The sequence below is a fragment of the Amblyraja radiata genome, chromosome 6 (assembly GCF_010909765.2).
Source record: "Amblyraja radiata isolate CabotCenter1 chromosome 6, sAmbRad1.1.pri, whole genome shotgun sequence".
In the NCBI taxonomy this organism is placed as follows: Eukaryota; Metazoa; Chordata; class Chondrichthyes; order Rajiformes; family Rajidae; genus Amblyraja; species Amblyraja radiata.
The window spans coordinates 78,583,847-78,605,032 of record NC_045961.1 but is presented as its reverse complement, the minus strand read 5'-3'; the positions used below and the strand labels follow the sequence as shown (position 1 = coordinate 78,605,032).

The window sequence follows — 21,186 nt, the reverse complement described above, 5'->3', positions numbered from 1 at the left end:
TACCCCGTTCCTGCCTTCTCCCCATATCCCTTGACTTTAGTATCTTTAAGTGCTCTATCTAACTATTTCTTGAAAGCAACCAGTGAATTGGCCTCCACTGCCTTCTGAGACTGAAAATTCCACAGATTCACAACTCTGGGTGAAAATGTTTCTCCTCATCTCTGTTCTAAATAGCCTACCCCTTATCATAGAAACATAGACATAGAAATTAGGTGCAGGAGTAGGCCATTCAGCCCTTCGAGCCTGCACCGCCATTCAATATGATCATGGCTGATCATCCAACTCAGTATCCCGTACCTGCCTTCTCTCCATACCCTCTGATCCCCTTAGCCACAAGGGCCACATCTAACTCCCTCTTAAATATAGCCAATGAACTGGCCTCGACTACCCTCTGTGGCAGGGAGTTCCAGAGATTCACCACTCTCTGTGTGAAAAAAGTTCTTCTCATCTCGGTTTTAAAGGATTTCCCCCTTATCCTTAAGCTGTGACCCCTTGTCCTGGACTTCCCCAACATCGGGAGCAATCTTCCTGCATCTAGCCTGTCCAACCCCTTAAGAATTTTGTAAGTTTCTATAAGATCCCCTCTCAATCTCCCAAATTCTAGAGAGTATAAACCAAGTCTATCCAGTCTTTCTTCATAAGACAGTCCTGACATCCCAGGAATCAGTCTGGTGAACCTTCTCTGCACTCCCTCTATGGCAATAATGTCCTTCCTCAGATTTGGAGACCAAAACTGTACGCAATACTCCAGGTGTGGTCTCACCAAGACCCTGTACAACTGCAGTAGAACCTCCCTGCTCCTGTACTCAAATCCTTTTGCTATGAAAGCTAACATACCATTCACTTTCTTCACTGCCTGCTGCACCTGCATGCCCACTTTCAATGACTGGTGTACCATGACACCCAGGTCTCGCTGCATCTCCCCTTTTCCTAGTCGGCCACCATTTAGATAATAGTCTGCTTTCCTGTTTTTGCCACCAAAATGGAGAACCTCACATTTATCCACATTATACTGCATCTGCCAAACATTTGCCCACTCACCCAGCCTATCCAAGTCACCTTGCAGTCTCCTAGCATCCTCCTCACAGCTAACACTGCCCCCCAGCTTAGTGTCATCCGCAAACTTGGAGATATTGCCTTCAATTCCCTCATCCAGATCATTAATATATATTGTAAATAGCTGGGGTCCCAGCACTGAGCCTTGCGGTACCCCACTAGTCACTGCCTGCCATTGTGAAAAGGACCCGTTTACTCCTACTCTTTGCTTCCTGTTTGCCAGCCAGTTCTCTATCCACATCAATACTGAACCCCCAATGCCGTGTGCTTTAAGTTTGTAAACTAATCTCTTATGTGGGACCTTGTCGAAAGCCTTCTGGAAGTCCAGATACACCACATCCACTGGTTCTCCCCTATCCACGCTACTAGTTACATCCTCGAAAAATTCCATAAGTTTCGTCAGACATGATTTACCTTTTGTAAATCTATGCTGACTTTGTCCAATGATTTCACCACTTTCCAAATGTGCTGCTATCCCATCTTTAATAACTGACTCTAGCAGTTTCCCCACTACCGATGTTAGACTAACTGGTCTGTAATTCCCCGTTTTCTCTCTCCCTCCCTTCTTAAAAAGTGGGGTTACGTTTGCTACCCGCCAATCCTCAGGAACTACTCCAGAATCTAAAGAGTTTTGAAAGATTATTGCTAATGCATCCACTATTTCTGGAGCTACTTCCTTAAGTACTCTGGGATGCAGCCTATCTGGCCCTGGGGATTTATCGGCCTTTAATCCATTTAATTTACCCAACACCACTTCCCGGCTAACCTGGATTTCACTCAATTCCTCCAACTCCTTTGACCCGCGGTCCCCTGCTATTTCCGGCAGATTATTTATGTCTTCCTTAGTGAAGACGGAACCAAAGTAGAATCCCCCAACATCGGGAACATGTTTCCTGCCTCTCGCATGTCGAATCCCTTAATAATCTTATATGTTTCAATAAGATCTCCACTCATCCTTCCAAATTCCAGTGTATACATGCACAGTCGCTCCATTCTTTCAACATATGACAGTCCCGCCACCCTGGGAATTAACCTCGTGAGCCTACGCTGCACTCAATACCAAGAATTTCCGTCCTCAAATTTGGAGACCAAAACTGCACACAATACTCCAGGTGTGGTCTCACTAGGGCCCTGTACAACTGCAGAAGCACTTCCTTGCTCCGATACTCAACTCCTCTTGTTATGAAGGCCAACGTGCCATTAGCTTTCTTCACTTCCTGCTGTACCTGCATGCTTACTTTCAGTGACTGATGAACAAGGACACCCAGATCTCGTTGTACTTCCCCTTTTCCTAACTTGACACCATTCAGATAATAATCTGCCTTCCTGTTTTTGCCACCAAAGTGGATAACCTCACATTTAACCATATTAAACTGCATCTGCCATGCACCTGCCCACTCACCCAACCTGTCCAAGTCACCTTGCTTCCTCATAGCATCCTCCTCACAGTTCTCATTGCCACACAGCTTTGTGACATCTGCAAATTTGCTAATGTTACTTTTGATCCTTTCACTAAATCATTAATGTATATGGTAAATAGATGTGGCCTTGCGGTACCCTGCTAGTCACTGCCTGCTATTCTGAAAGGAACATGTTAATCCCGACTGTTTGTTTCCTGTTTGCCAACCAATTTGCCTGTCAAACCCCCCCCCCCCCCCCCCCTTTGCCAGTATCCATCTATCACTCACCAGGCTTTGTCCTGCCCATCCACTCCTCCAAATTTCTTCTCTGTCTCCTCCCCCCCCCCCTCCCCCCCCCCCCCCGCCCGCCACCACAGTTAGTCTGAAGAAGAGCCACAACCCAAAATGTCACTTTTTCATGCTTTCCAGAAATACTGCCTGACCCACTGAGTTACTGCAGCACTCTGTGGCTTTATTTGTAACCTAGCATCTGCAGTTTCTGGTGTCTTATTACAGACATGGTTGACCATTGGTTAAGAATGGAGCATAGGTTTATAATAAACTTTTTCTGGATAGTATGAAGATTTTCAAGTGTTGTTGTAACTACGCTCAGAAAGTTAAGTCGAGAATACAGCATCACACTCCTGATCTGAAGATATTGGAATGATTATGAGGAGTCTGGAGGCAACACAGTCACCAGTGGATACAGAGATTCTCACCTGCGCTTTGAAGCGGCCTTTTCACGGGGCGACTTGACGCAAGAGTTAACCGGAGTTTAACATCGTGGGAACCTCGTGCGATAACAGTACGGCATTCGTGGACCACCGTAGCGCTAACGGCAGGTCATCGTGTAACTTGGTCACTCGGGAGAAAATTCAAGAAAGTTTGAATTTCTCCAAGATTGACTTGTACACTTGTGGTTGAGTATTGCAACATTATATGAACGTAGTGGCCAGTGCGATATCCGTAATAACTCTTGCGGGTACCGTGGGAACTCCTGCGAACGGTGAACCCGGAAGCTGGACAGAGGGGACAGAAGGTGAGTAAAAATTATCTTCTGTGGGATTGAATTTAAAAAATAAATAAAAATAAAGATTTGCATCCGCATATGGACATCAACTTATTCATGAGTTATGTTAATGAGATTCAAGAAAATAACTATAATCTTTAAAAGGGACTTTAAAAGGGACTTTACTGAAAGGTTACGCATTTTTATGGTCCGTGAGAAATTTTTCACATGTACTTCTTTGAGAGATACAGCTCGGAGTCCTCGGGTCCAGGGGTCCGGAACGCTACCAATCAATGTTGTACAGAGACCCGTGTAAGGAATGAACTGCACATGCTGGTTTAAACCGAAGACAGACACAAAAAGCTGGAGTAACTCAGCGAGTCAAGCAGCATCTCTGGAGAAAAAAAGCTGATGTTTCGGGACGAGACACATCTTCAGACTCAATTCCGATTAGGCTGTCTGAAGAAGGGCTCCAATTCGAATCGTCACCTATTCTTTTTCTCCAGAGATGCTGCCTGACCCGCTGACTTACTCCAGCTTTTTATGTTTTTCTTCCCAGATCTGACTTACCTGCTGAGTTACACCAACATTTTGTGTCCTTCTGTGCGTATTAAACAGCATTAACCAGCGTCTGCAGTTCCTTTAGACATTACCTAACTTCAGATTTTAGAGATATAGCGCGTGGGAACTCCTGCGAACGGTAAACCCGGAAGCTGGACAGAGGGGACAGAAGGTGAGTAAAAATATCGACAAGGGAACATGTGTCCTTCGAGGACGTCCCACCTAATTGTCATTGTTGGATAATCTTTTTAACAGGAACACTTGCAGAGATGGCTCCCAGAAAATCTCAAAGAAAGGGGGTAAAGCGTGTCAGAGATGTTTTTGCCATGTTGCGCTATTCAGTTTCTATATTGTTTCAGTTTCTATATCTATATTGTTGCTCTATTCAGTTTCCCAGGGGGTCGGGACGGGACTGGAGTTGGGAGGGAAAGGTGGGGGAGTCGAGGGAGAGGAGGGGGAGACAGATGGGAGTGTCTTCATTTACTGGCGGCGGGTGTCTGTCACTGAAACAGGCAGGTGAGATTTCACATCCACCTTGTGTGTGCCTCTCTCTCTCTCTCCCTTCCTCTTACACAGGCTGAGAGACTCTGCCTCTGTGAGTGTACGTCTCTTTCTCCCCCTCTCCCACACACAGTAAGACCGAGGTACTGTGCTCAGTCCATCTGTGTCTCCCACATACATCTGTGTCTCCAAATGAGCCAATTCAACCAAGGGAGGATATATATAGTGTGTGAAAAAAAAAGTTACATCATTTGTGTCACGTGTAGTTCACGATGTTCATTCAAGATTTAACGCGAAAGCTCGGGAAACGGACAAGTCACTCGCACAAATAACAGAAATGCCGAGTACCGTGGGAACTCTTTATCTACTCCCGTTATATCGTGCGAGACTCGTGCTGGACCACGACCTCTTCACTCTGGTGACATCTTGCGTCAACTCGCCCCGTGAAAAAGCCCCATTAGACAGTGTCTATAGAGTTAATTCAGCATATACTCCAGCGTAAGGTGATCATGGAATAATTCATCGTCTGATCATTAGTGATTTTGCACATAAATATTCCATCCCAGATTGCACTACTTTCTGGTTGCAAGTCATCCAAGATCTCCCAACCCCTTGCATTCATTGTTTGAATGCACAGAAGTTTACTAACGTCAATGTAAAAAATGGTGATGTATGAAAACAAGCAGGACATGAAAACAAAGGGTTATATATTTTCTATGTTTAATTCATGCTGTATTTCATACTATTTCTCATACTATTTCTCATATTTGACAAAGCTGAAACACTTTTAAGATTTTATCATACCAAAGGAAAAGTTATCACAGAGCATTCTATAAAAATGTTGCAGCTACAGTACATAACTGCAGGATTCCTTCATTCCAACACTTATTCATTTTACAACGACTGCATACTTCATTTATTTTGGCAAGCTTGATACTTAATGGCTTCATGTGCAGTTTTTATTTGGTCTTTTAATACAATGTCACATAATACTGGTACCTTTGTATGCAATGTGTCTGTATAATGATTCTTTTCCAAAGTTTATGTACAATTCTGTCATTTCATACACCAACCTGCAGCACCTGAACACAGCAAAAATCAATGTGTACATTGCCTGTACACAAGCAATTTTTTTTCTGCAGCTTTGCAGATTCCTTTCAAAATAAAAACAAGAGAATAATTGCGGAGACATGACATAAAAGTGCAAAGTGTTGTAAACAATAGTCAAAAGAAAATTATGTGCAACAGGTTATAGACAATAGACAGTAGGTGCAGGAGTAGGCCATTCGGCCCTTCGAGCCAGCACGGCCATTCAATGTGATCATGGCTGATCATCCCCAAATCAGTACCCCGTTCCTGCCTTCTCCCCGTATCCCCTGACTCCGTTATCTTTAAGAGTCCTATCTAGCTCTCTCTTGAAAGTATCCAGAGAACCGGCCTCCACCACCCTCTGTGGCAGAAAATTCCACAGACTCACAACTCTCTGTGAGAAAAAGTGTTTCCTCGTCTCTGTTCTAAATGGCTTACCACTTATTCTTAAACTGTGTCCCCTGGTTCTGGACTCCCCCAACATCGGGAACATGTTTCCTGCCTCAAGCATATCCAAACCCTTAATAATCTTATATGTTTCAATAAGATACCCTCTCATCCTTCTAAACTCCAGAGTGTACAAGCCCAGCCACTCCGTTCTCTCAGCATATGACAGTCCCGCCATCCCGGGAATTAACCTTGTAAACCTACGCTGCACTCCCTCAATAGCAAGAATGTCCTTCCTCAAATTAGGGGACCAAAACTGCACACACTACACCGGGTGTGGTCTCACTAGGGCTCTGTACGACTGCAGAAGGACCTCTTTGCTCCTATACTCAGCTCCTCTTGTTAAAAAGGCCAACATGCCATTCGCTTTCTTCACTGCCTGCTGTACTTGCATGCTTATTTTCATAGCTACACAAAAAAGCTGGAGAAACTCAGCGGGTGCAGCAGCATCTATGGAGCGACGGAAATAGGCAACGTTTCGGGCCGAAACCCTTCTTCAGACTTCCATAGACTGATGAACAAGGACCCCTAGATCCCGTTGTACCTCCCTTTTTCCCAACTTGACGCCATTTAGATAGTATTCTGCCTTCCTGTTTTTGCTACCAAAGTGGATAACCTCACATTTATCCACATTAAACTGCATCTGCCACCAAATTACATCGAATCTACCCAGCTATTTCTCCATTATGTGACAGATGCAAAGGTGCAGATGGTTCTTTAACACATATTTTCTGGCTCTGTCCTCATATACAAAGATACTGGTCTGAAATATTTAAGTGGTTCTCTGAGGTCTATGGAAAAGATATTCCCCCTGATCCAGAACTGGCACTTTTTGGATGCTCAGAGACTGCTTTGTACTTTACATCTGAAGAACAACAAGCGCTGATGCTTGGTATGGTGGCAGCCAAGAAAATGATCCAAACAGACCTTCGAAAAATGGCTCAATGAAATGATAATAATCATACAGATGGAAAGGATACGCTTCTACAACTCCAAGGCACCCAACAACTTTTTAATTGTTTGGGGACCATTTATCAACCATCTCAAAGACCAATAATTTCATAATTTCATATTATCTGCAGTGATGTAGTCCTGTGCTCTTTACTTGTGCTCTTGCAATGCCTGACTGTGTAGCACCATGTGGATTGCACCAATCCTTTTATGTCTGGTGGGTTTATTCTGTTATCTTTTTTTTCTTTCTCTTTTTTGTTTTGTTTTGTTTAATTTAAAAAATTGAAAATAAATAAGTAAATAAATAAATAAAAACGTCATCTGCCATGCATCTGCCCACTCCCCCAACCTGTCCAAGTCACCCCTGCATTCTCATAGCATCCTCCTCACAATTCACACTGCCACCCAGCTTTATGTCATCTGCAAATTTGCTAATGTTACTTTGAATCCCTTCATCCAAATCATTGATGTATATTGTAAATAGCTGCACCGAGCCTGGTGGTACCCCACTAATCACTGCCTGCCATTCTGAAAGGGACCCGTTAATCCCTACTCTTTGTTTCCTGTCTGCCAACCAATTTTCTATTCATATCAGCACTCTACCCCCAATACCATGTGCCCACTAATCTCCAATGTGGGACATTATCAAATGCTTTCTGAAAGTCCAGGTACACTGCATCCACTAACTCTCCCTTATCCACTTTCCTAGTTACATCCTCAAAAAAATTCCAGAAGATTAGTCAAGCATGATTTCCACTTCGTGAATCCATGCTGACTCATACCAATCCTGTTACTGCTATCCAAATGTGCGGCTATTTCATCTTTTATAATTGACTCCAGCATCTTCCCCACCACCGATATCAGGCTAACTGGTCTATAATTCCCTGTTTTCTCTCTCCCGCCTTTCTTATAAAGTGGGATAACATTAGCTACCCTCCAATCCACAGGAACTGATCCTAAATCTATAGAACATTGGACAATTATTACCAATGCATCCACAATTTCTAGAGCCACTTCCTTAAGTACCCTGGGATGCAGACTATCAGGCCCTGGGGATTTATCAGCCTTCAGTTCCATCAGTCTACCCTACCTTTACAAAGCAGAAAAAATGGGTGCAAAAGAAAAGACACAATTGGTTAGGGTTAGGGACAGGGTTGGGGCTATGACAAAATAAAACAGCTGGCATTGGCCTATTGGATTATTTAATCAGGTGTCTATGAATATTGTACATCTAACAATCGCATTTGATAGGCATTCATTGAGTAAATAAGAACAAATATCCTTTCTTGTAGTGAGAGAAAATCTGTGATTAAAATATGTGGATTTTAGGTAAATATGTACCGAAAATGCTGGAAACATTCAGCAGGTCAGGCAAATATATGTGGAAAGATAAACTGTTAAAGTTTCAGGTCAATGGCATTCATCAGAACTGAACCTTCAACAAAAGAGTCTTCAACCTGAAATGTTAACTCACATTGTATGAATGTTGCCTGACTTGCTGAGTATTTCCAGAATTTTCTACTTTAATTTCTTGATTCTACCATATGCAATTTTTTCTTTGATTTTTCACAGATTTAAGGTAATTGGCAAAGGGACCAGAAATGTATAAAGTAAATTGTCATGCTGTGGTCTTCACTCACTGAACACAGGGAGAAAATTCAACAGTAACGTACATGAAAAAAATTGAAGAAATTAGTTAGTGAAAAAGACTAATTGGATTGCTCTTTGAAAGCACTAATGCTGGTACAATGGGCAAAAGGGAATCCACTTAAATAGGTCATAGGATGCCCTTTCCTATTCCCTATCCTGCAATGCACATTAACAGAAAGAAACAAGCCTTTCACAGCAAAATATGACAACATTCATTGTTTAGCCTACTTGTGATGAGAGAATACTTAATAAGTACTATTGTACAACTGTAATCAGTCATGGGGATTTGGGAGAGAATGTAGGAAAAAAATTAAACCGTGAAAATGAAGAAAAAAGATAAAAGATTCTACAAAGTTGAAAGGACAACATCTAATACATAAATTAAAAAAAAAAATCCTGAGCATAGTATTTTATAATTAGTCACCCTGGTGGCTAATTTGGTAGCCAATACATTTGGTAATCAATATGTTGGCTTTGCAATTACTTGTGGTTACATTTCTCTCATTTTATGTAATTTCTTTAAATAATTTTGAACGTAAAATACCCCGATTTCTGAGAAAACGACAAGGGTGATGTGAAGACCTTGTAAACAATAACTGAGATTTTTTCCAAAGTTCTGAAGTGTCAGCCAATTAATCTCATTATTGTAGAAGTGACACTGATAAACTTCAACATAATGGGCCAAGCAAATTGTACAGTGAATTACAAGGATGAACACAAGCTGGTCTTCCTTCTTCACAAATAATAAATTTGCCTCTTTGGAGATAATTACCAATAAAATGTCATACATATCTTCACTCCTTCATCAATGAAATCTTTTAAGTACCTAAGTAATATATCCTTCAATCTTAACCTGGAAGTTGTTTATTGATTCTTAGATCTATTTATCAGTTAGTGGTTTAATGGTCAATAGCTGACTGTCAACGACTCTCTTAACTAAGGTGGTGAATTTACATCCTGTTTTCATGCTTTGCTATTGTGATGCTCGTTAAACCAAAAATAAGCAATTTGTCTCTGGTTCCAAAACACATACCGTTTGGTCATTCGTGTTATCTCCATTTGTTATGGTAATATTACTTAAATAAAGGTGTACATTTACACAGCACTATTCACAATCTCAGGTTGCACTAAAATGTTATAGCTAATGGCGCGTTTTGGAATCTTTGTCATTGTCATTAATGAGAAAAGCTGTAGGGAATTTACAACACCAATACCCCTTAAAGTGTCATTAAATAGTTTGCTAAAGTGGAGTGCGTTATGGGTAAATAACAAGTATTGGCTAAAATGATGAGACATCTCCTGTGTCCTTAAAATATAATCCTTACTGTCTATCTTCAAGGCAACGTGGTTAAAGATGTCATAAAAACAATAGCATGTCCAACAGTGCTTCTGTCCCTCCATGCTGCTGTGAAGAATTAGCCAACATTTTTGTGCTTGGTTGTTCCTTTCAAGGGTTTGAATCTACAATGTTATAACTCAAAGGCAAGGGTGTTGCAAACTGAACCACAACTTTAGTTCATGTAATAAGCATAGAGCTTTGGACACAAGTGTAAAGTGATTACTGCTTTGGCTGCTATATACATAAATATATATATATGTAACAGTGCTATGATAATAACAATGAATAAATCTCAAGAATGTCAACAATAATCCACAGTTTTACCAATAATTTCTCAAGCAGAACATTAAATACATAGCAGTCTGATCACTAAATAACTACAATGGTCACATTGTGATGACTTATTCAGAATCAGTCAGTATTAAAAGGTAAAGTGATGGGTGAAATTCAAAGAAACATTCCATTGTCTCTGGCTGTAATGAGGTGATATTTCATGCCTTGCTAAGCTTCATTGCAGACTGCATCTTTGAGAACACCAGCAATACCAAGGCATCATCTTACCTATTAAAATTACTGTTTTAAAATATCTATTCACTGATACTACTGAGAGACCTACATAAACTTGACATGTGCTTGTTTTAAGATTTTATTTGGTGGTGTAGTCTCGTTTGGAATGTTTTCTAGACAATTCTCTACCAAAGTACATTTTTCATGAATAGATGTGATTTTTTTTGTTTCTTTTGTCATTTCTATGCATTTTAATTTCTCTGCGATTGACTAAAATCTATTGAATTTCAAAAATTGATTTGAGAGTTTTCTGACTTAAGCGCTCGAGGTGATTTGAAGATGCAGCAACAATCCTAAAAACACAATTTCAATACAGGTAAACATTTTAATATACTGTATGGTTTCTCAAACATTGTCTGTTTGGTTTTGTGTTGGTCACTCTGATTATTGCAGAGGATTTAGGTTAGTTCATTGCTGTTTCAGAATTATTTTTTTCCAGCACTCAAATTGTTTCAATTAAGTGGATGCTTCTTGGTAGAAAACAGGCGTACCTTGAAACCTGCAAAGAGGCTCCGTGGAATGCTGGTGAGAATGTAGGATGCAGAAGTAAGTTACAAATACTAGTTCAATGCTAAGAAGAGAAAGTTTTGTGCGTTGACTGCATCTTCACATCTTGACAACTACAACACAGGCTCCAGCTCGCCCGATATTCAGGGATGCTGCCTGCGGGAAGAGAACCAAAGGTCAGTACATGTGTAGGATTTCATGAATACCAGAATCTTTTCATGCCTAGGAGATCTTAGAGCATAAGTTAATATTTCAGAAATAAACTAAAGATTCTAGAAAAAATGTATCCATTAGCTCACTTTAAAAAAAAAAGAATTTGCAAAACTTAATTCGGGTTAGATTCATTTTGATTGTCACATGTCCCAATTGAGGTACAGTGAAACGTGAGTTACCATACAGCCATACTAAGTGAGAAAAAACAAGAATACATAATTCAGCCACATAAAATAAAAATGTAACATAAACATCCACCACAGCAGAATCCACATTCCTCACTGCGATGAAAGTCAATATAGTTCAGCCATCTTCCTCCTTTGTTCATCCGTGGTCAGGGCTGAATCCTCCACACTTGCCATTGCGGACAGTCTGCTGTTCAAGTCCTCTCGTGGGGATGATCAAAACTCCGGCGTCAGGATGGATCGGAACACTCCGCGGCATGGAGCTCCCGAGTCGGCCGCTTCTTTCCGGAGACCGCTGCTTCATGGTGTTAAAGTCCACAAACCCCGCTGTCGGACCTCCTACATTGACGATCCTCTGCAAAAGAAGTCCAGGCTCCGTGATGGTAAGTCCGCTTCGCCCGCGGATTGAAGCTCTGGGCCAGTCTTCAGGAAAGGCCGCACCACTCCACGTTGTAGGCCGGAAGGAGGCACAGAGATACGACACGGAGAAAAATCACATCTCCGTCGAGGTAAGTGACTGGAAAAAGTTTCTCTCGATACCCCACAGCATCCACCACATAAAACAGACCAAGAGGCATTAAAAATCAAACATTCAAGACATACTTAAAATAATAAAAGCAGAGAAGGGACGAGACAGACTGCTGGCGAGGCGGCCACCCGGCGGTTAGTTTGGGGTAACTAACATTCCATTAGAAAATGTACTCATTTAGAAGTCGGGTCACATACTGTTTTTTTTTTCTGGCAATGGTTGTTCAGCTCATGATGTTGATTCATAGATTGATTGTTCCCACCTCCCTGATATACATGGGAGACTTTGTCTGTAATTTCTATCCTTTACTGAACTATCACAATAGACAATAGACAATAGACAATAGGTGCAGGAATAGGCCATGCGGCCCTTCGACCCAGCACCGCCATTCAATGTAATCATGGCTGATCATCCCCAATCAGTACCCCGTTTCTGCCTTCTCCCCATATCCCCGGACTCCGCTAGCTTTAAGAGCCCTATCTAGCTATCTAGCTCTCTCTTGAAAGTATGCAGAGAACTGGCCTCCTCCGCCCTCTGAGGCAGAGAATTCCACAGACTCACAACTCTCTGTGAGAAAAAGTGTTTCCTCGTCTCCGTTCTAAATGGCTTACCCCTTATTCTTAATCACGTTACTAGTGGGAGCATGTTCTGCTACTGCATTTGTCCATTCAAAGATGGATTCTGCTGTGTGGACAGCTTCAGCACTGACGACAGGCTGCCCAGGCTACCGTTGCAGAGTCTACAGTATGTGCAACAACTTGCTTTGCTGTTGAGGTACTCATACCATGGGTGAGTCTTGGTGGTGTGTGACTACAGGCTTCATTACCTCCTGCCTGACAGTATCAATGCTGATGGCTTTAAAATAAATATAGGATTTCCATTGAATGCAGCATCATTGCATGCTTGCCAAGATCATTCAAGTCACTTAGCAGTCAATTATGTTAGTTGTCAGCATGTGTAGTCAGCGTTATTTTGTCTCATCCCATTTCTGCACACCAAGCTCCCACAGCACTGGTGTTTTAAAATTACTAATTCATTTTTGTTTTGCGATGTTGAGTGAAGCAAGATTATTGGCCGATAATTGAGGGTGGCTGATAACATTTCATAAGTACACAAGTTCATAAATTATAGGGGTAGTATTATAACCATATAACCATATAACAATTACAGCATGGAAACAGGCCATCTCAGCCCTTCTAGTCCGTGCCGAACACTTACTCTCACCTAGTCCCATCTACCTGCACTCAGACCATAACCCTCCATTCCTTTCCCGTCCATATACCTGTCCAATTTATTTTTAAATGATAAAATTGAACCTGCCTCCACCACTTCCACTGGAAGCTCATTCCACACAGCTACCACTCTCTGAGTAAAGAAGTCCCCCCTCATGTTACCCCTAAACCTTTGTCCCTTAATTCTCAAATCATGTCCTCTTGTTTGAATCTTCCCTACTCTCAATGGAAAAAGCATATCCACGTTAACTCTGTCTATCCCTCTCAGAATTTTAAAGACCTCTATCAATTCCCCCTTAACCTTCTGCGCTCCAAAGAATAAAGACCTAACTTGTTCAACCTTTCTCTGTAACTTAGGTGCTGAAACCCAGGCAACATTCTAATAAATCTCCTCTGTACTCTCTCTATTTTGTTGACATCTTTCCTATAATTTGGCGACCAAAATTGTACACCATAATCCAGAATTGGCCTCACCAATGCCGTACAATTTTAACATTACATCCCAACTTCTATACTCAATGCTCTGATTTATAAAGGCCAGCACACCAAAAGCTTTCTTTACCACCCTATCTACATGAGATTCCACCTTCAGGGAACTATGCACAGTTATTCCTAGATCCCTCTGTTCAACTGCATTCCTCAATTCACTACCATTTACCATGTACGTCCTATTTTGATTTGTCCTGCCAAGATGTAACACATCACACTTATCAGCATTAAACTCCATCTGCCATCTTTCAGCCCACTCTTCCAAATGGCCTAAATCTCTCTGTAGACTTTGAAAATCTACTTCTTTATCCACAACACCACCTATCTTAGTATCATCTGCATACTTACTAATCCAATTTACCATACCATCATCCGGATCATTGATGAATATGACAAACAACAGTGACCCAACACAGATCCCTGAGGCACCCCACTAGTCACCGGCCTCCAACCTGACAAACAGTTATCCACCATTACTCTCTGGTATCTCCCATTCAGCCACTGTTGAATCCATCTTGCTACTCCACTATTAATACCCAACAATTGAACCTTCTTAACCAACCTTCCATGTGGAACCTTGTCAAAGGCCTTACTGAAGTCCATATAGACAACATCCACTGCTTTACGCTCATCAATTTCCCTAGTAACCTCTTCAAAAATTCAAGAAGATTAGTCAAACATGACCTTCCAGGCACAAATCCATGTTGACTGTTCCTAATCAGACCCTGTTTATCCAGATGATTATATATATTATCTCTAAGTATATTTTCCATTAATTTTCCCACCACTGATGTCAAACTAACAGGTCTATAATTGCTAGGTTCACTCTTAGAACCCTTTTTAAACAATGGAACAACATGTGCAGTACTCCAATCCTCTGGCATCATTCCCATTTCTAATGACATTGGAAATATTTCTGTCATAGCCCCTGCTATTCCCTCAATGTCCTAGGGAATATCCTGTCAGGACCTGGAGACGTATCCACTTTTATATTTTTTTAAAGTGTCAGTACTTCCTCTTCTTTGAATCTCATAGTTTCCATAGCTACTCTACTTGTTTCCCTTACCTCACATAATTCAATATCCTTCTCCTTGGTGAATACCGAAGAAAATAAATTGTTCAATATCTCCCCCATCTCTTTTGGCTCTGCCGATAGCTGTCCACTCTGACTCTCAAATGGACCAATTGTATCCCTTGTTATCATTTTGCTATTAATATAGCTGTAGAAACCCTTTGGATTTACCTTCACCTTACTTGCCAAAGCAACCATATCTTCTTTTAGCTTTTCTAATTTATTTCTTAAGATTCTTTTTACATTCTTTATACTCCTCAAGCACCTCAGTTACTCCATGCTGCCTATAATTATTGTAGATCTCTCTCTTTTTCCGATCCAAGTGTCCAATTTCCCTTGAAAGCCATGGCTCTTTCCAATTATTACACTTTCTTTTCAACCGAACAGGGACATAAAGATTCTATACTCTTAAAATGTCACCTTTAAATGTCCTCCATTTCTCTTCTACATCCTTCCCATAAAACAAAATGTCCCAATTCACTCCTTTTAAATCCTTTCGCATCTCCTCAAAGTTAGCCTTTCTCCTATCATAACTCTCAACCCTAGGTCCAGTTCTGACCTTCGCCATAATTATATTGAAACCAATGATATTGTGATCACTGGACCCGAAGTGCTCCCCAACACTTTCCTCTGCCACCTGACCTGTCTCATTTCCTAACAGGAGGTCCAGCACTGCCCCTTCTCTAGTAGGTACCTCTATATATTGCTGCAAAAAACTATCCTGCACACATTTTACAAACTCCAAACCATCCAGCCCTTTTACAAAATGTGTTTCCCAGTCTATGTGTGCAAAATTGAAATCTCCCACAATCACTACCTTGTGCTTACTACTAATATCTACTATCTCCTTAAATAACCATATAACAATTACAGCACGGAAACAGGCCATCTCGACCCTTCTAGTCCGTGCCGAACACGTATTCTCCCCTAGTCCCATATACCTGCGCTCAGACCATAACCCTCCATTCCTTTCCCGTCCATATAACTATCCAATTTATTTTTAAATGATAAAAACGAACCTGCCTCCACCACCTTCCCTGGAAGCTCATTCCACACAGCCACCACTCTCTGAGTAAAGAAGTTCCCCCTCATGTTACCCCTAAACTTCTGTCCCTTATTTGCTCTTCCAATTCTCGCTCCCTATTAGGTGGGTTATAATACACCCCTATAAGTATTGCTACACCTTTCCCATTTCACAGTTCCACCCAAATAGCCTCCCTAGACAAGCCCTCTAATCTATCCTACCAAAGCACTGCTGTAATATCTTCCCTGATAAGCAATGCAACACCTCCACCTCTTGCCTCTCCAATTCTATCATACCTGAAGCAACAAAATGCTGGAATATTTAGTTTCCAATCACAGCCATCCTGCAACCATGTTTCACTAATCGCCACAACATCATACTTCCAGATGTCAATCCAGGCTCTAGCTCATCCACCTTTCTTACAATGCTCCTAGCATTAAAATATACACATTTAAGAAACCTACCACCTCTGTTTATTATCTTTTTCTTCTTTCTCCCCTACATGGTGGGTCTGAGTGCTTCCCTTCTCTGCCTCCTGCCTCACACACTGTCTGCTTGCTTTCTCTATTTGAGTCCCTCCCCCCAATCGTTCTAGTTTAAAGTCTCCCCAGTAGCCTTTGCAAATCTCCCCGCCAGGATATTGGTCTCCCTCGGGTTCAAGTGCAACCCGTCCTTTTTTTACAGGTCACACCTTCCCCAAAAGAGGTCTCAATGATACAGACATTTGAATCCCTGCCCTCTGCACCAGTCCCTCAGCCACGCATTTATCCTCCACCTCGATCCATTCCTACTCTCACTGTCGCGTGACACAGGCAGTAATCCTGAGATTGTTACTTTTGCGGTCCTTCTCCTTAACTCTCTTCCTAACTCCCTAAATTCTCCTTTCAGGACCTCTTCTCTTTTTCTAACTATGTCATTGGTACCTATATGTACCACGACCTCAGGCTCCTCTCCCTCCCATTTCAGGATATCTTGGACACGTTCAGACACATCCCAGACCTTGGCACCAGGGAGGCAAATTACCATCCGGGTCTCCTGACTGCGTCCACAGAATCGCCTATCTGACCCCCTAACTATAGAGTCCCCTATTACTATTGCCCTCCTCTTCTTTTCCCTACCCTTCTGAGCAACAGGACCGGTCTCTGTGGTAGGCTGTCCCCCTCAACAGTACTCAAACAGGAGTACTTATTTCCAAGGTGTACAGCCACCACACTAGTCCCTGCCTCTGCCCCTTGCCCATCCTATGGTGGGCGGCGCGACTTTCGTCAGCAGCGGCCTCTGCAGTCCGTCTGCGTTTTTATTATTTTATGTGTATGTTTTTATGTAGTTTTTGTTATTTTTTGTTGGGGTATGTGTGTGGGGGGGTGGGGGTGGTGTGGGGGGGAGGGAGTAACTTTTAAATCTCTCCCTGCACGGGAGACCCGACCTTTTCTTTGTCGGTTCTCCGTTGTCGTTGGGGCTGCAACGAGGAGCGGCCTCCAACAGGAAGACCGGGGCTGTGGTGCCGACTACTCACCTCACCGTCGCGGAGCTGGCCGAGTCCAGAGCGGGTGGAGCTGTGGTGGACGCTGCTGCGGCCCGACCCCTGGAGATTCGGTGGCTGCAACTGCGGGTTTGGCGGACAGTGACACCGGGAGTCCGCGGGACCCTGGAGGGAGTCCGCTTTTCGGGGCTCCCGCAACGGCGACTTCTCCCGCCCGAGTTGTGGGGTTGAAGAGCTCCTGGAGCGGGGCCTTACATCACCGCCCCGCGCGGCTTGGAATGGCTGCGGGACTGCGAGTGCACGCCGGGGGCTCTAACATCTAGAACCCGGTGTGCGACCTTGCATCACCCGGCGTGGCTTTAATGGCCACGGGACAATTCGCCATCGCCCGCCGGGGGCTTTGACTTTGACTCTGACATCGGGGTGGGGGAGTGCAGTGGAGAGATAAGTTTTTTTGGCCTTCCATCACAGCAATGTGATGGATGTTTATGTAAATTATGTTGTGTCTTGGGTCTATTTGTTTGTAATGTATGGCTGCAGAAACGGCATTTCGTTTGGACCTCAAGGGGTCCAAATGACAATAAATTGAATTGTATTGTATTGTATTGTATTGTATCCTAACCGTGACCCAATTGTCTGCCTCCCGTGGTATTGGAGTGACCACCTCTCTATAACTCCTCTCTATGACCTCCTCACTCTCCCAGACCAGACAGAAGTCATCGAGCTGCTGCTCCAGGTTCCTAACACGGTCCCTTAGGAGCCCCATCTTGACGCACCTGTCGCAGATGTGGACGTCTGGAAGGCGACCAGACTCCATGATTTCCCACATCTGACATCCAGAACAATAAACTGCCCTGGCCCTCATTCTCCCCCCCCTTACCCAGGTTACAATACAAAGTGCTGTTCAGAAATCAGCAGGGATCTGACTCCCAATCAGCTGCTTCCTCTAGTCCGCTTCCACCAATCAGCGGCTTCCTCAAGCCCACTTATTTAGAAGTGTGATGGAACATTGCAGAGTGGGCACTCCACCCGCTCCAACCGCCATTAGGCCATTTGGCCCATTCAGTCCACTCTGCCATTCAATCGTGACTGATTGAATCCTCCCTCATCTTTCTAAACTCCAGCGAGTACAGGCCAAGTGCCATCAAATGCTCACCATATATTAACCTAATTCTGCCCGGAATCATTCTCGTAAACCTCCTCTGAACCCTCTCCTATGCCTGGACAACCTTCCTCAGATCTGGGGCCCAAAACTGCTCACAATATTCAATTGTCGTCTGACCACTGCCTTATAAAGCCTCAGCATCACATCCCTGCTTTTATATTATATACCTCTCGAAATAAATGCTTGCATTGCATTTGCCTTCCTTACTACTGATTTTACTTGCAAATTAACTTTTTGGAAATCCTCTATCAGCACTCCCAAGTCCCTTTGAACCTCTGTGCCACTCTTCTGAAAAACAGTGCTATGACGTATTTTATGCCCAGCTGAAAAAAACGGAATTTTATTGGATAAACTGCACCTCCAACAGCACATCAGTACAGCATTCTCTCACCATTGCACTAAAATTCCTATCCATACAAAAAAAACACAAGTATATGCAGATGATCAGACATTTTAAGAACATTATGAAATAACTAACACTGCATCCGTGCTTTAAAAACGAGTAATCAGACAGTGAACACTTTGATTGTATTATTCAATAAAGGAGTTAATAGTTATGTGCAAATGCCCTTCTACCAATGATAAATGGCATACATGATGAACAATAATAAGAATGCATGCATTTGAACAACTGTCCATGGTTTTGTGCAATACAGTAGTGTGATTTATGCTGGTAGTTGTCTGATCATGAAATTTGCTCCTATTAAATAGGAGCCCATCATAAAGGCTCTTAAAATTTAGTAATAAAAATATATATTACCTGTGTCCATTCATTAATCTGTGGATCATAAGATTCCATAGTGTTTAGATACGTTTGTCCATCATATCCGCCAACTGCATATAGTCTATCTCCAAGGAGACAGACTCCAACTGCATCACGAGGGGCACTCACTGAAGCTATCATTGTCCAGGTGTCAGTTTTGGGATCGTATCTGATGTGAAAATGGTAAAATAACATGATGATCATAAAAAGGTTCAATGCCATTTTAATGTAAAGTGACAATAAATACCAGTTTATCAATAAATAAGTATAACATCATATCTATAAGTAAGGTTTCATTTGAATGGTAAGTTGAAATAAGTTATAGATATATTATCATGCTGGATGTATAATATTGCCAGCACTAACATTTGGATAGTAAATCCATCAGTCAAGTATACTGGGCAGCATAGTGGCACAGCAGCAGAATTGCTGCCTTACAGCACCAGAGAACTGGGTTCAATCCTGACTACAGGTACTAACTGTATGGAGTTTGCATGTTCTCCCTGTGACTGCAAGGGTTTTCTCCAGGTGCTCTGGTTTCTTCCCACATTCCTAAGACTTGCAGGTTTGTAGCTTATTTGGATTATGTAAATTATCCCTAGTGTGTAGCGTATGGGTGATTGGATTGGTAGTCGGTGCAGACTCAGTGGGCAAAAGGCCTCTTTTCACACTGTATCTCTAAACTAAACAATATATATTTTAGTAGACAAAAATGCTGGAGAAACTCAGCGGGTGAGGCAGCATCTATGGAGCAAAGGAAATATGTTTTGGGTCAAGACCCTTCTTCACACCTGGAGTATTGCGTACAGTTTTGGTCTCCTAATCTGAGTAAAGACATTCTTGCCATAGAGGGAGTACAGAGAAGGTTCACCAGACTGATTCCTGGGATGTCAGGACTTTCATATGAAGAAAGACTGGATATACTCGGCTTGTACTCGCTAGAATTTAGAAGATTGAGGGGGGATCTTATAGAAACTTACAAAATTCTTAAGAGGTTGGACAGGCTAGATGCAGGAAGATTGTTCCCGATGTTGGGGTAGTCCAGAGCAAGGGGTCACAGTTTAAGGATAAGGGGGAAATCTTTTAAGACCGAGATGAGGAAAACATTTTTCACACAGAGTGGTGAATATCTGGAATTCTCTGCCACAGAAGGTAGTTGAGGCCAGTTCATTGGCTGTATTTAAGAGGGAGTTAGATGTGGCCCTTGTGGCTAAAGGGATCAGGGGGTATGGAGAGAAGGCAGGTACAGGATACAGAGTTGGATGATCAGCCATGATCATATTGAATGGCGGTGCAGGCTCGAAGGGCCGAATGGCCTACTCCTGCACCTATTTTCTATGTTTCTATGTTTCAGATTGATGTGGGGGTGGGGGGGGGGGGGGGGGGGGGGCAGAGGGAAGAAGAAAGGACGAGGCAGAGACAGTGGGCTGTGGGAGAGCTGGGAAGGGGAGGGGAATGTAGGAGTAATCAAGATTTAAATTGGATGAGAATGATTTAAAATGCCACTCAGATGTTTGGGTATTGGTGATGCTTATGTTTATAATTTACTATAATTTGAAACATGCAACACTTTAGAACAAATTTGGTGGAATATTATAAAGCATTATGAATAATGAACATTTTTATTAAATATTGACGAATTTCCACTGGGTTAATTAAACCACAGACACCTACTCGAGACAGCTCAAAGTAGATTGATGCCTCAACAGATCAGTTCGAAGGAAGCAGCATTAGAATAATGAACCTTTCTGTAAATAAGCAATTTTTCAACCATTACAGAAATAATATCTGTATCTCAAAGATGATGTTCCATTATTCATTCCGACCATGGAAAATTGGTACCATGTTTCATATAGTTGCTTGTTTGTAAACTTTAATATCCTTGTCCTACAAAATAACTATTTTGATCTTAGAGTCATAGTGAGATAATCAGGAAAGTGGCCCAGTAATAATC

At 42.3% G+C, this 21,186-nt stretch overlaps 1 protein-coding gene across 1 annotated transcript in view; it reads right to left on the bottom strand.

Moving 5' to 3' along the window:
- Window positions 1-8,149: 8,149 nt before the first annotated feature.
- Window positions 8,150-21,186, bottom strand: part of klhl1 (kelch like family member 1) — a 203,423-nt gene continuing 190,386 nt past the window's right edge. The window contains exons 9-10 of the mRNA XM_033023035.1: window positions 19,230-19,401; window positions 8,150-11,233 (exon numbers count right to left, since the gene is read on the bottom strand). Coding sequence (XP_032878926.1) covers window positions 11,177-11,233; window positions 19,230-19,401 — 229 coding nt within the window. The 3' untranslated portion in view covers window positions 8,150-11,176. The remainder of the gene's footprint in view (window positions 11,234-19,229; window positions 19,402-21,186) is intronic.